Consider the following 14,183-nt stretch of genomic DNA (forward strand, 5'->3'; position numbering starts at 1 on the left):
TCTCAGGAAACTATAGGTGAGAGATGTCAGAAAAGTTAGGAGAGGTTAGAAATAGAGCACTTATTCTGCTTTGCCTGTTTCGAAGTACACGTTTCTTAAGGAGATTAGTGGTATGGATCACAGATTTAGGGATTAATACTGAACTTTTTTTTCGTTGTTAGTTTGGAATCACTTTTGGTAAAGCGAAGAGCAAGGGACAATAAAAACAACAGTGGTGAGAAAGTGGAGGTGCTAGAGCCCTTTGCTAATACTTTATGTACTGTTCAGGGTACTTGAAAGTACTGAAGTGTTAATTTAAAACAAAGTCATTTATATAGTTTTTTTTGTTATGTAAATGTGTGTTATAAGAATGCCTTAATCTCTGCAGTGCACGGTCCAGGCAGGAGCAGGACACAGAAACACATCCTGCCATTCTTTTCTCTCCACACCTTCCACATAGCACCCCCACTTAATAAATAAAAATTAAAAAAAAAAAAAAGGTGGAGGAGTGAGAAAGTAGGGCTAAAACAAGGGTTCAACTCTTAGTTCCAGGTGGCGTAGTCCCCATTTTGGGGAAACCCGCCCTTCGCAGAACTACAGCCTCCAGCGTGCACTGCGCCTCGGGCGCGCGAAGCGAGCGGAGACTACATCTCCCAGTAGGCAAAGCGCTCGAGGCTGGGCGCTGCGGCGGCGAGCTGCCGCCGTTGCATGCCGGGAGTTGTAGTCCTCCGGCCCCGCGCTGGGGCGGCTCCCCCTGCCCTTTGCCCGTCGCTCCCGCCAAGCGCCGCCCTTCCCGCTGCGGCTCAAGATGGCGGCTGAGGTGGATTTCGGCGACCGCGAGCTGTTCGAGCAGCTCGACGGAGAGGATGGGCCGCCGCCGCCTCGCCTCGGCCCGGAGGAGGAGGAAGAGGAGGAGGAGGGACCTGGCGGGGCTCTGGCCGAGCTGCGAGAGCGGCTGCAGGGCTGTGAGGAGACGGTGCGGCGGCTCCGGGCGGAGAATATCCTGACGGGAACGGCTGGGCCTGCTCCGGGCCGGGGCCCTGCGCCTCCCGAAGGGCGCCGAGGAGGGAGTTCGCACCCGAGTTTTCTGTGGAGTTTCCTCGGATTTTGCTCGGATTTTTACCCTCAGGATACTCGGCTCTATACCAGCGGCACCTCCCTTGGCAGAGGAGGTAGTTGAGTTCTGGGATGGCTGGTAGAGCACTTAGTGCTGGACTCCTCCTTCCTGCTTGTATAGAGAAAACAAATAGTTGCACGTTCACCTTGAAGATCCACTATTAACCTAGCTAGAAATAGTATTAAACCGTTAAATTGTGACTGGTTCCTTAAAGGGTTGTTGAGATAGGTCGCATAGATGTTGGGATAGCAGGTACAATCTGAGGTGTTTTCTTCATGCTCATTTTATTAGTTATTCTTAGTTGTTCGTGTAGTTATTTATTTATTTTCTATTTATGAGTATATTTTACTGTTGACTCTTGTCATGAGTATAGGGATTTTAAAAACAGACCGGTGATCTGATAATTCAGGCATAGTGTCGGTAATGAATTTTTTGGATTGACACAGCTAGACCCTTTTTTTCTTAATTTTCCGAAATTAACTCTATCCTAGCTGAAACCAGTACATCAAATATTTTCTTACATTTGCACTTTATGGTGTATTTTTGTTTTTTTTTTTCAGCAACAGGTGGATTTGTAAATAATCCTCTGTGCAGTGAGATGAAAGATTTGTTGTTCTGTGGGATTTTTGTTAGGTGTTTTGTTCAACTCTGCAATTAATTAAGGTGTGGTTGTGTCTTGTGAAGAAAGTAACATTCCTTAACAAGAAATTAACATCAGGAACTTAAAAGGAAGCTGAACATTCTGACTCGTCCCAGGTACGTTAATGCTGGCTTACAATGCTTTGTATGACTTGTGTATGTTTGCAGTAGTGGTACTCTGTGACTGGTAATAGCTGCAGTGTGTTTTGCAAAATCTAGAAACCTCCTGCCTGTGTCCCCCACTCTGCTGACACTGGCCTTCTAAATTGCTGTTGTCATCCTTGAAAAAGTCCTTCAGACTCGAGTATCAAAAACTTAGTCTGTAGTGCTGTAACTTTTTCTGTGCATGCTGTTATGATCTGTCTGTTTACGTAACTGATGTGGCCTTTAGGGAAACAGTTCTTTGTGAAGTTCAGCAGTAAGAACAAGTACGTTAAAATAGTAAAATAAGAGTATTATTTTGCTGTTTACAAACCAGTGCCAGGTCATTAAATGTCTCTCTTGTTTTCTTCCAACCTCACAACATGCATGATTTGCGTGGAGTAGGAGAAGGATTTTTGTTTAAGAGAACAGAAACTTATTAAAATAATAGAACTTGCATTGGCCAAACGTTCCTCTGCTTATAGAATACAGACTATTTGTTACAACAAATAGGATAGAGAGCTTTTACAGTAAAGCTAATGCAGTAACCATTATTTTTTATCTGTTCTGTTCTAGTGGAATTTCAGTGGACAACTCTAAACTCGATGGACCTCTGTTGCAGATTTTATTTATGAACAATGTCATTTCTAAGTAAGTACTTTTACCTTTCAAGAAAAAGTCCTGACAGGAAGCCGCGTTTGGTTTTTGTTTGGGTATATTAGTGTTTGTCGAAAGGATGTATAACATAAACCTGATACGCTTGCAGGGAAGAAAAGAGTTAACGATATGACAAGCGGTCTGCTGTTTTCACTAGCAATGTGTATAGCATGAAATGAAGTGTGACTTCCAGGAGCTTGAAGTGAGTCTGAATAACAATTTGAGTTTCATGAGTGTTGTTGGTAAATACAGCAAATTAACCTTTCCTGCCTATATATACATTTTTTTATTATTTTTTCACGCTAACATAATGGTGTGCTTCTTAGTAGGTTATCACATTTGTGTTGGTGGCATTTAGGAGTACTGCTCCTTTTCTAAATTCTCAAGAAGTCATAAATGGCAGGTTCTTGGAAAAAGATATCTGGTATATGTTTCCGCCTTGCTTATTTCTTCACCTTCTTATAATTCTTCATTCTGTTGCAGGCAGTATCATCAAGAAATTGAAGATTTTGTTTTTAACTTGGTTCAGAAGTATGAAGAGCAACAAAGAGGTGAACAAGAAAAAACACACTTCAATGTTAAACCACAGGTACTGTGAAGCTCAAATTATGACTAGGCATTCCTTCTCTCACATCTTTATAGTGGTAGCAGTGTAAAAGTTCAAAATTTCAGTATTAAGTAGCTGAATTCTAGATGTTTTTTCCTACATAAATGCAAATCAGGGAACCATCAAATACATGCAGTAGATCTTCTTCAAAAAAATCCTTTCTATAAAAAAAAAACTTCCTTAAAGTTGTCTGCATTGAAATTTGTTTATAAGCTTGGTGATAAGTTGGTTCAAATAACTAAGAAAAGTTCTTTAGGTACAAGCTAAATGTGTATATGTCTGATAATGTTTGGCCCAGCTTTGTCTTTTTCTTTTTCTTTTTTTTTTTTTTTTTTTTTTAATCTCAGAAATTAAGAGGAAGATACAAAGAAATGATCTGTATGGTATTTTGGACTGTGGAAAGCATTGTCATTAACATAAATATTTCTATTCTACTATTTAACTAATGTGTCATGAAAAAATAGTAGTGGTACTGCATGTTCTGTGTCTCTTACATACTTGATTAATTTAGGAGATCTTCTCACTTATTTCTAATTAATTGTTTTTGTTTTTTTTATGTCAGCCCTCCAGTGTTCTTTTGGAAGAGGACTGTAAACCAGCAAGCTCTAATTCTGTTAAAAAAATTAAGGAAGCTTTTAGTGTAAGTTTTTGACTATATACTCTTCAATGGTAGGTCTTCATTCTACGTACTTAATATACATTGCCATTAAATAAGATCTCATCATTAAATTCCATTTATCAATGTAATAATGGTTAAGTTCACCATGTTTTGGCCATATCAATGGAAAAAAAATGCTGATTTGTACAGGTGTGGGTGTGTATTATTTGTAAATTCTTACAGAGCGGGTGAAAAAGCTGGAAGAATTTCAAGTGGTGTAAATTTTTAGAAATGCTACCAATAATCTGACCTAAATACTGACATCATTCTGACAATTTTCTGAATTTTTTTCTACAGGTTGTAGGAAGTGTTCTGTATTTTACCAATTTTTGTCTCGATAAACTGGGACAGCCTTTATTAAATGAGAATCCACAGCTGACAGAAGGATGGGAAATACCTAAGTATCCTGTTTCCTAAAACAAGGGGTTTTTCTGTTTATCAAATCCAAAGAATGCCAGTTGGTAAATTGAATTCAATTTCGCTTCAGTACATTGTACATTGCTATCAAAACCATATCAGTTAGAGATGAAAAACTTTAATGAAGAATTAGTGGATTTTTTTTCCTCTAAGTATATATGTATTTTGATATGATTGGCTTGCTGATTTTTAGAAGACTTATGTTTGGGAAGAGTGAATGCTATATCCCTGTAAATACTTCATGTGAAATTAGAACTTTCCTGGGCCAGTCTGCAGTCAGGTTTGGAATGAAAGCTCATTCCAGATATGAATAAGCATTTTCCCTCTAGAGGAGAAGAAAAGGGCTCAGCCAACTTGAATATTCTCTAAGGTGATTTTTGCCGATTTCGGGAACTGGAGGAAAGTCTTTTAATTATGTAATGCTCTTAACTTGCATCCATTTTATAGTTGGTTCTCTGCTGTGTACAAGAGCTATTATTTAAAAGATGTGATTGAGGGAAATACTGGAGAATTTTTTTTATATTGCAGTCAAATGACAAAATTTAATTGATAAAAATGAGGAAATAGCTTGTTCCAGTAATCTCATCTCCCCAGTTTCCTAATATTGCTTCCTCTCCCAAAAGTGTCTGGAGAGGAGACAGTTTCACAGTTCATTTCTGTAATCAAGAATTGGAATAAAGGTCGCTTCGTAGTGTTAAAAAATTATTTGTATCTGAAGAAAAATTGGAAATTTATAAGCCAGCTAACCTGGGTTTTCTTGTGCCTGCCTTTGACTGGGTATGCACTGTGCTGTAATTTTACATTTGGAAAGCTGCCTCTGTTGTAATGCATTGGGACAATCCTACTCCAAATGGTACTTGTACCATCTCTCAACCTCCAAATCAAGGAAATAGGAGAAATTCCTGTTAGGTACCTAAAATGCAAAATTAAGTCTGGCTAAACTTTCATATCTGCCAGCTTTGCTTTGGTATTACTCTTTAAATGTACTTACTGCACCTTTCTTGACAGCTCCCGCAGACATTGAGCCTAAATAGTGAGTTACATGGTGTATCAGATACCATGGTTCTAAATAATGGAAGTATTAATGTCAATTTGACTAGTACCTGGCATCTGTTTTTTTGTGTTTTTTTTTTTTTTTTAAACAACTGTTAGATTCTGGAAACTGACGTGCCTCTGAACTTTACTGAACCTCCTAAGTCTTTTCCATGCTGGCTCACTTGGGAGCCTCTTCTCTCCTCATAGTTTTCTAGACAAATAGGCAGAGCAGCTGATAAATTGCAGTCAAAATGCAAACACAAGTAGCATATGACATGACCTGTCTACGCTCAGTTGAGAAGTTATATTTTTGAAATTCTACCAAAGTATATTATTAATAAGATTGATATAAAGTATATCAAAATCATTAGTGTGATACTTTTGCCTATCAACAAGAGGATTCTAGTTTTAGCAAGTGCTGAAAAGGAACAGAATAGGTTGTTGGATAGAAATTGGTTAGTAGAAAATGATATGAGCCCACCTTAAAAGTGGATATAATTTTATAGTTTATACTTCTAAATTATTGACTTTAAGCACCCATCTGTAATTTAATCCAGAAGAGTCAGTATTCTATTCAAAGCAGCAGTAGGTTACCATTGATATTTTAAATGAGATTGAAATTTTGCTTCATCCAGTAGCAGTTCCTTATTGAAATCTAAAGATATCATCAAGTTTTCAGCCAGATTCTCTCCCTAGATGGACAAGAAATACAAGTAAAACCAAAAAGGTTTGTATTACTCTTAAATATAAAGTTTTGAGCTGAAAAGTTCAGATGTATACTGTTTGTTCCCATATGTGCTAAACCATTGAACATACTTGAGCCATAAGTTTAAGTAAACCAGTGCTGAGCTTTGCAGTCAGTGGGTATCTGTGGTTTACTGCATTTTATTTAGGAAGGGTCTATAATGGACGTGTAAAAACTTTCCAAAGTTGTTTATGGTCTGTTCTTCTGTTGCTTGTCTTTTTAGTGATTGCTTTGTCATCCCTGCACGGGTGTGCTATCATTGTTCGTACTATGTTGTAGAACAATTTCCTGTCTGACTAGTTTATAGACTACTAAGACAGAGGGATCCTAAGAGTTGATTGCATAGCTTTTATGGGAGGGTAAGAAGTGAAGTTAATTGACTTTCCACTTGAAAGCTTGTGTGGTCTTTGTAGAATCCGAAGTCATTGATTTCAGTTGCAACAAGAGCCATGCAAGCTTTTATCAGGAATTTCAAAGATGAAGGGAAATGTTGACTTCAACTATGTTTTGTTTAGAAATACTACCAGCTGAAGGGAAGACAGATTGAAGGGTTGTTCTCATGGTATGGAAGAGTGATAAAATACTTGAATTGTTGCAGAATGTTTGTGTTCAAATACTAGGTAAAGATGAAGCAGAAGGCATGCTTCAAAGGGAGGGCAGGTGTCACTTTGGATGCTCATTCTTGTGTCACCCTTTCATCTCTGCTTCTGGTTCCCATCCTAGTTTGATAAAAATGAATGTTCAGTAAAAAGCCTTTCTCTAAAATCTTGTTAAGAGATTGGGATATTCCCTCCTATAATGTTGAAAATATTTCCCATGTTATGAATTTACAAGGAAAATTAATCTTGAAGGCAGTTGAAATTCCATTTCAGGTTTTCAGTACGCAGTTTCACAATATATATATAACTTGTTCAAACTGTGGACAAGGATGTTCCAAAGTAGTAGTCATGCTCTTCTATTTGTTTCTGCAATGCTGATTCTCTGTTTTGTAAAAACTGTCAGACCTTTGATGATACCAGCATGAAAAGAGAAATGCGGGTATTGCTGTACTACAATAGTATTAAGTTGAGTGATTCCTTATCTGTATTCTAGACTTAAAATTCTTGTTTTAACATCCTCTCTTTCCTTCTTCTGGACATATCATCAGCTTTAGGACGTATGTTTTGGTTTGCTTAACTAGTGACAATAAATGCAATGTTTACATACTTAATCAGAAGCAGAAATCCATCAGTGAATTTTATCTGTAATGTGATGAAAGGAGAAGCTTTTTCACCATTAGGAGAGTAAACTCCTGGGTCATGTAGTCCAGGAAGGTTATGCATTCTCCCTTCTTCAAGACCTGATTGGATAAAGCCTTTGACAGCCTGGTCTGATCTCATAGCTGACCCAGCTTTGAGTGGGAACCTGGGTTGTAGGCCTCCTGAGGTCCAACCTGAATTATTCTATTACTATTTTATTCCCTCTTAAAGGAATAGATCTCTATTAAATGGAATATAAAAACTGTATTTCTGCTTGGAAGTACTGCTTTTCTGCTATAATTTTAGTTTTTTCTTCTCCACACGCTCTCATGCATTATTTATTGTTACAGTGCTGTATTTGTGTTTTCTCAATTCTTGAGTTCTACTTATGACCGTGAAACAAAATTCTGTTGCTCTCTTTTGAAGATTGATGTTAAGTAGTCCGTTTAAGAAAAGCAGATGACAGCATATGAAATCAACAAGCAGTACTTAAGTTTTTTTTCTTTCAAAGTCTAAGACTAAAAATCCAATAAGGTTTAAAAGAATTAAGTGCACTTAACATTGAATAATGATCTGGGGGTTTAATAATTTCTTCTGCATTTTTTAAGCAGGCCAAAACCGCATTGTTTCAATTGTGGCTCTGAAGAGCATCAAATGAAAGACTGTCCAAAGGTAAACTCTATATCAGTATTTAAAAGACTGCCTCTCTCCAAGAAATGTTTCGTATAACTGCACCATTCCAAAAATTAGGTGCATTGGTCAGGATGTACAAATAATTATTCGTCTCTTTTGAATAAATTATACTGTTCATACATCTAAGTTCTAACTCGCTAAATCAGAATGTAAGTTATTTTTCATGACATAATAATCTGAATGTCTCCTTTTATCTAGGGACGTTTTTCAGTTTGAGTGGTCTTTCCTCCTGTTTGCCATTAGATTAAATGCAAATACTCCTTTTTTTTTTGTTTGATATGTAGCTTTCATTACAGTTGTTGATATAACTCAGCCATGTGGGGGGAAAAAAAAACTTGTTGAGGGCAAGGAGTACCATTTTTATGTTGGGTGAAGGCAAGCATAAATTGTAAATTGTTCAAACCTAAACTTCCCAATTATATTATCTTTAAGCCACGAAATGCAGCTCGTATAAGTGAGAAGAGAAAGGAGTATATGGAAGCTTGTGGTGAAGCAAGCAATCAGAATTTTCAGCAGCGTTATCATGCAGAAGAAGTAGAAGAGAGGTTTGGAAAATTTAAACCAGGAGTCATTAGGTATCTCTTTTCCTTTCATTAGCTGTTGCAATGCTTTTCTGGAATGACTTTTTCTTCCTTTGGAATGCCAGATGTTATTCTCCAGAGTCCTATTTAACTGTGGGTGTATTATGTTAGAATTTCTTTGCCCAATAAAATTTTGTTTAACAAATAGCACATTTTTCAAACCATAACTCTTATTGCTAATTTAATAACCCTGACTCTCTATTCAAAATATTAAAAGCAAACAAACAAAAAACATAATTTGGCCATAGCAGTCTCTACAGAAAACATTAATAAATTTAGTATTGCATTAAGTTTCACCCTTCCTGTCCTGATAGCTACAGTTAAGGCAGTGAACCATGGGTAATAATAAGTCAGGAGCTAAGTTTTCAGAGTAGCATTGCTTCTCGTACAGTATTTAACCATATGAGAAATGGGTATGTTACACATTATGTTTGACATCAGAGTTGTTTTTTTTTTTTTGACCTAAAGTTTTTATTTCTGGGGTTGACTAACAAAATAGTTTCAGCTAAATCATTTCAACTTGATAATTCAAAATTCAACAGGATATCAATTTCCTTTTGTCAAAACTCAGTTATGGACTTTTTTTTTTTTTTTTTTTAACTCAGTGGGGAACTTCAAGATGCTCTTGGTGTCACAGCTAAGAGTCTTCCTCCATTTATATATCGCATGCGTCAGCTGGGTTATCCACCAGGTTGGCTCAAAGAGGCTGAAATGGAGTACTCAGGACTTGCACTTTATGATGGTAAAGGTAAGGAATGTGCTTTGGGAATGCATTTTTCAATATGCTTGCTGCGTTCCTTTCAGAAGACGAAGTACAAGTACCTAGTTTGTAAACCACCATCATCCTTATGGAAGAGTGAAAAAGTTTAAATCACGTTTTCTTTTCTACGGTCATATAAGAAATACTCCCCTTTCATCTGGCTGTGCTGTGGCAGTGAAAGAGCTCCTTCTATAATGATTGAATAAAGAAACTTTGTCAGTGTGTTTTCACTCTAATCAACCTTTGATACAAGTCTAAGAAGCCTACCAGCAGGCAAAGAACATCTTTTTGAAAACCCAATTTACTGAGTAATTTACCAGGTTTTTACTAATGACCCACATTATACCAGATCCCAGAGAACAGTCCTGATGCCAATTTCTGAGGCTAGTAATGTTAGATAAATGTTAGTAATATTATGAATACCCAGTCAGGTTTATGGGGTAGCTTCTTGCACGTATCTGATAGGTTTGGTCTCTGTTACTGCCTTTGTGGATTTCAAAGCCTTCATGTATTATTGTAATTACTTGTATTCAAAAAAAAAACCACCATGGGTTCTTAATCCTGTAGATTTCCTCAGTGACATTAATTAGCATCAATAATAATTGCACTTTGTTACAGATGATGATGGAACAGAAGATGAAGGATCTCGTCAACCAAGACGTGTCACTTATGATGTCTCTAAGTTGATAAACTATCCAGGCTTTAATATCTCCACTCCAAGTGGGATTCCAGATGTAAGTGACTCTCCCCTCTTTCTGAACAGCGTGCTGAGTAACAGTCATTGCAGTTAGCAATTTAAGTTTAATGTTATGTTAAGTTTAATGTTATGCATTCTGCATCTGATGATTTTCTTTCAACAGCCTTTTAAGTGCTTGATTTGGGGGTGGGAGCTGCTGAGGTAATTGATATGGCACCTATCTGATACATCTGACCATGCTTCTGGGGTATTTATTTCCTTTATGAGACTAACAGGAGCCTAGGGAGATATTTGGGTTTCTCGTAAAGACAAAACTTTACAAGTGTGAGTGCCTCTTCATTCCCCCTATCTACATTTTCAGAATATTCTTGGAATATGAAAGTTACTGTGGGTGTTCTCACAATTTTGACTAAAGAAAGCTGCATAAGACCGGTGTGCAATCTCTGGCCAAAAGTTCGTATTTAAGTTCTATTTACCCCTGTTAAATGAGGTTTATGACAAGAAAATAGATTTGTCTGGGCTTGTTAATGTCTTAGCATTTCTGTTAATTTTTTCCTGTCATGTTTTTAGCCAATCATACGCATCATTCAGCCTTATTTCTCTTTTTTATTGTTGTAGGAATGGCAGATATTTGGTTCCATACCCATGCAGCCATCTCAACAGAAGGAGGTTTTTGCTAACTACCTTACTAATTTTCATGCGGTAAATATATTTTAATATTGTTAATTAAAAAAAAAGTTTTATTGTATTTAGCGAAGCCAGTGATTCTCTTTATATCTTCATTTAGACTTATTGAAACTACCAGGTGTGAAATCCTGATGCTTTTGTTAGTTTTACAGTAACGCTGTAATGATTTTTTTTTTCACTGCAGTGAACCAGTCAGATAGTCAGTATCTTGTTTTATCTGTTCTAACAAAAAGAGAGCTTCATGTTTAGAGTAAATTCCATTTTTCCAGTGTTCATAGGCAGATCACAGTTGTGCAGTATTTTTTAAACGGTTATGAAAAAAAGAAGCTGTAAACTTTTACAGCCTAAAAGTGGTCTTGGTTCCAGAACTCCCTAATAAGAGAACTTACCTGCTGTAGACATGATATACAGGGTAATTTCAATATAGTGACTTGAGAAAACACAGTCCTTTCATTTGCCATGTAAACCTAAGCAAAATTTCAGTTCTGTTCAGTTGCATTAAATTTCTTAAACTTCAGTGTCTAGTTTCCAAACTCAGTCAAATAATTGTATAACTACAAAATTGCTTTAAACCTATTCTTATAGCTGGACATACTAGATTGCATAATCTAATTCTAATTTCTTCTGTTTTCCTGGATAATTTCTTTTCAGCCAAGTCCAAAATCTAGCAATAAAAGGCCTGCATCGAAATCAAGTTCTCATCATTCAAAACGACCAAAAGAAGACAACCTGGAAGAAACAGTAGCTGACATGGACATAGATTCCGGTATAGTTATTCTGCTTTTTTTTTTTTTTCCTTCCCTAGTTTCAATTTTTATTTTCAAAGTAACTTCTCTGAATTAAAATGTTAGCGTTGATAGTTTCAGTGGATGTTGAAACCTTCAAAAAGTTTATTCTATCTCAGCTGAAAAACAGGTATGGGATTATATTAGTGTGCTAGTTATTCAGAGTATCGGCATACTTGAATCTCATCCTAGTCAGGTTTCAGATTCTAATAGCTGTTCTTTAATCTGTTTCCAGATGTCGAAGCATCTCAAAGATCTCAAGCTCATAACAGTTTTGAGTTCCAACCTCCACTGCCACCTGGACCTCCACTGATTTCAACTCCTCCTCCTTTACCACAAGGCACGCCTCCACCTACTCCACAACGTCTTACACCAACTCAACCTCCAACACCCACCCACCCTCCTCTTCCTAAGACAACTCCACCATTGAATCCTTCCAGTGATGTTGTTCCTCAACCAAAAATAGTGGATTCAACCATGGATGAAGATACTTTAACCTTGGAAGAGCTAGAGGAACAGCAGAGGTTAATTTGGGCAGCACTGGAGCAGGCAGAAAGCACAAACAGTGACTCTGATATCCCTGTTGATACACCTTTAACTGGAAATTCTGTTACATCATCGCCGTCTAGGAACGAAATAGATCTTGTTGCAGAAGTAAGATCATCTGAAACGATGGTCACGGTGGAAACAAAGCTTTCTAGTGTCAGCGAACAGGTATCAGAAAATGAACATTCTTTAACTGGTCCTAATGCAGAAGGTAATTTACTTAATTTAAAGGAAAATCCTGATAATTCAGACTCTGAAGGCATGCTGGATAACACCATGCCTGCTCCCAACTGTGAAGTTAACAATGGAGAAAATGCAGGTGGTAATAAAGTGGTGACAAGCACTGAATCATCCACAAAAAACTCAAGTCCTGTTCCTGATATGAGCAAGTTTGCTGTAGGTATAACACCATTTGAATTTGAAAATATGGCAGAATCAACAGGTGTGTATCTTCGAATAAGAAGTGTGTTAAAGAACTCCCCAAGAAACCAGCAAAAGAAAAAGACTTGAGTTTAACTGGTCTTCCTTTGTTTCATTATGTCCAAATTCCTGCACCCTTTACTCTACTCCAGTTTTACAAACTCAGATAACCTTCCTTATCCTTTTGTAGGAAGGAGAATATCTTGACAAATACAGCTCTGCCCTGTTCTTCCTTGAAACTGAAGTGTTAATGCAGGACTTCCACCTTCACCAGGACCAATGCGACCAGAAAATACACAAGAATTTTCCCAAATTGCATCCTTCCACTAAGAAATAACAGGACTATAGATTTGTTAAGAACAATTTTCTTGCCAATACATGAAACTCTAAGAAGAGGAATTTGTTGTTTTGCTGTTCGTTACTTCAGCTAAGAATTATATTGTCCTTGAGTTTCAGGTGGATTGGTGATTTTTTTTATATCTGTTCTTTGTATAATAATCTATACTTTATAGATTTTGCTAATTATCCTGTAGATAAGTTTAATATATTCAGAATGTTTTTAAGAAGTGCTAATGTTAAGATTTCCCACATCAAAATCTTGGAAATTGGATGAAAATGATCAGGGATTACCAGCATTATCTTCACCATTTCAAGTATTTTTATAAGTTTTTATTTATGTGGGTCGGTTTTAATTACCACTGTATCTTTTGTAACATCCTTCTTCATGTAAACTTGCTGTACATATGTGTTCATTTTTATGTACAGAGGTTTAATAAATGAACTTTTATAAAGATCTTTTTTTAATTGGATTCCTAAACCATTAAACTGCTGTTTTTTGGAAAGGAGCCAGTCAAGACAATTAGGAAAAAGAAGCTGATTAAAATGAAGGTGGAGAGAGTTGATTATTTTAGGAAAGGTCACAACTGTTGGGTTCAAGTTTTTATAAACAAGAAGCTGTTAAAATGATTGTAGCTACTTAAAATAGAACTTGCCCATACCGCTCAGTTCTCATTATCTGAAGAACTTCTGAAAGGACAAAGCTTAGAAGTGTTATAATTCTGCTTATTAATTGTTCTAATGCTTTTTTTTCCCTTCTCTCAACTGTCTTCAGAGCGACTGACAGGTGGAATGGCTGTACATATACATTGCCAGCAGAGGGAGCACTGGTTTGGTTTAACAGTATTCATTGAAGCTGGTAAAGCATTTATTTGCCCTTAATAAATGCAGGGAAAAAGTATTTCTAGCCGTGTAAGATGCACAGTAAAACAATCTTTTCAAGAATCTAAGAAAACACTTGTGATGGAGTGACATTCTAGCATGTGTTTGATAAGATAACTTCAGAGATTGATCCTATTCTCCAAAAACCTCAGCTTTACTGATTGCAGGTATTTTCCAAAGGTCCTTATAATGCGTCAAATCACTACGCTCTCTATTTCAATGCCTAGGAAAAGCCCAACCTTTTGCAGATAAAGTGTTTCTTTTTTCTTTTTTCCTTTTGTTGTTCTAAACTTTACAGGAAAGGAAACCTGAAGTGTCTTTATACGTGAACTACTTGTCTTCTGAGAGGCTGAAAAAGTTCTGTTTGCAGCGTATACCAGTTCAGTTTATCTCATTGCATTTGGAAAGTAGAGGTCCAAGTAAAATATTTATCATACAAACTAAAACGATAGACTTTTTTAGTTTTTCTAGGAAAAATTAAGAGTACTGCTTTCTGAGCCAGAAATTGAAAATTTGAAATTGAAATGCTTCCAGCTTCTGTGCACTTCACAAAGAAAGCTCTG

At 36.7% G+C, this 14,183-nt stretch overlaps 1 protein-coding gene across 3 annotated transcripts; it reads left to right on the forward strand.

Annotated features, from left to right (window-relative positions):
• The first annotated feature begins 542 nt into the window (after positions 1 to 542).
• On the forward strand, positions 543 to 13,195 carry ZCCHC8 (zinc finger CCHC-type containing 8). Of its 3 annotated transcripts, none has more exons than XM_027469640.3 (14): positions 543 to 977; positions 1,810 to 1,852; positions 2,453 to 2,527; positions 3,017 to 3,122; positions 3,703 to 3,780; positions 4,096 to 4,199; positions 5,912 to 5,977; positions 7,842 to 7,905; positions 8,359 to 8,501; positions 9,113 to 9,255; positions 9,886 to 10,001; positions 10,583 to 10,666; positions 11,303 to 11,417; positions 11,672 to 13,195. In XM_027469640.3, the coding sequence occupies exons 1-14, from the start codon at positions 788 to 790 to the stop codon at positions 12,490 to 12,492; spliced, it is 2,148 nt and encodes a 715-aa protein (XP_027325441.3). In that variant the 5' UTR covers positions 543 to 787; the 3' UTR covers positions 12,493 to 13,195. The 3 variants fall into 3 exon arrangements, with proteins under 3 accessions (XP_027325441.3, XP_027325442.3, XP_038043142.2); XM_027469641.3 differs by having other exon boundaries at positions 546 to 977; positions 7,845 to 7,905; XM_038187214.2 differs by lacking the exons at positions 4,096 to 4,199; positions 5,912 to 5,977 and having other exon boundaries at positions 880 to 977; positions 7,845 to 7,905.
• Positions 13,196 to 14,183: the final 988 nt, after the last annotated feature.

Source organism: Anas platyrhynchos, chromosome 16 (genome assembly GCF_047663525.1).
Source record: "Anas platyrhynchos isolate ZD024472 breed Pekin duck chromosome 16, IASCAAS_PekinDuck_T2T, whole genome shotgun sequence".
NCBI lineage: Eukaryota > Metazoa > Chordata > Aves > Anseriformes > Anatidae > Anas > Anas platyrhynchos.

Bases quoted from the DNA above. Each gene is read 5' to 3' on its own strand.
- ZCCHC8 (XM_027469640.3), top strand. From the start codon at position 788: ATGGCGGCTGAGGTGGATTTCGGCGACCGCGAGCTGTTCGAGCAGCTC. The intron at 9,256-9,885 runs GTAAGGAATGTG...ACTTTGTTACAG, and splicing joins TGCACTTTATGATGGTAAAG to ATGATGATGGAACAGAAGAT. The intron at 10,002-10,582 runs GTAAGTGACTCT...TTATTGTTGTAG, and splicing joins CTCCAAGTGGGATTCCAGAT to GAATGGCAGATATTTGGTTC.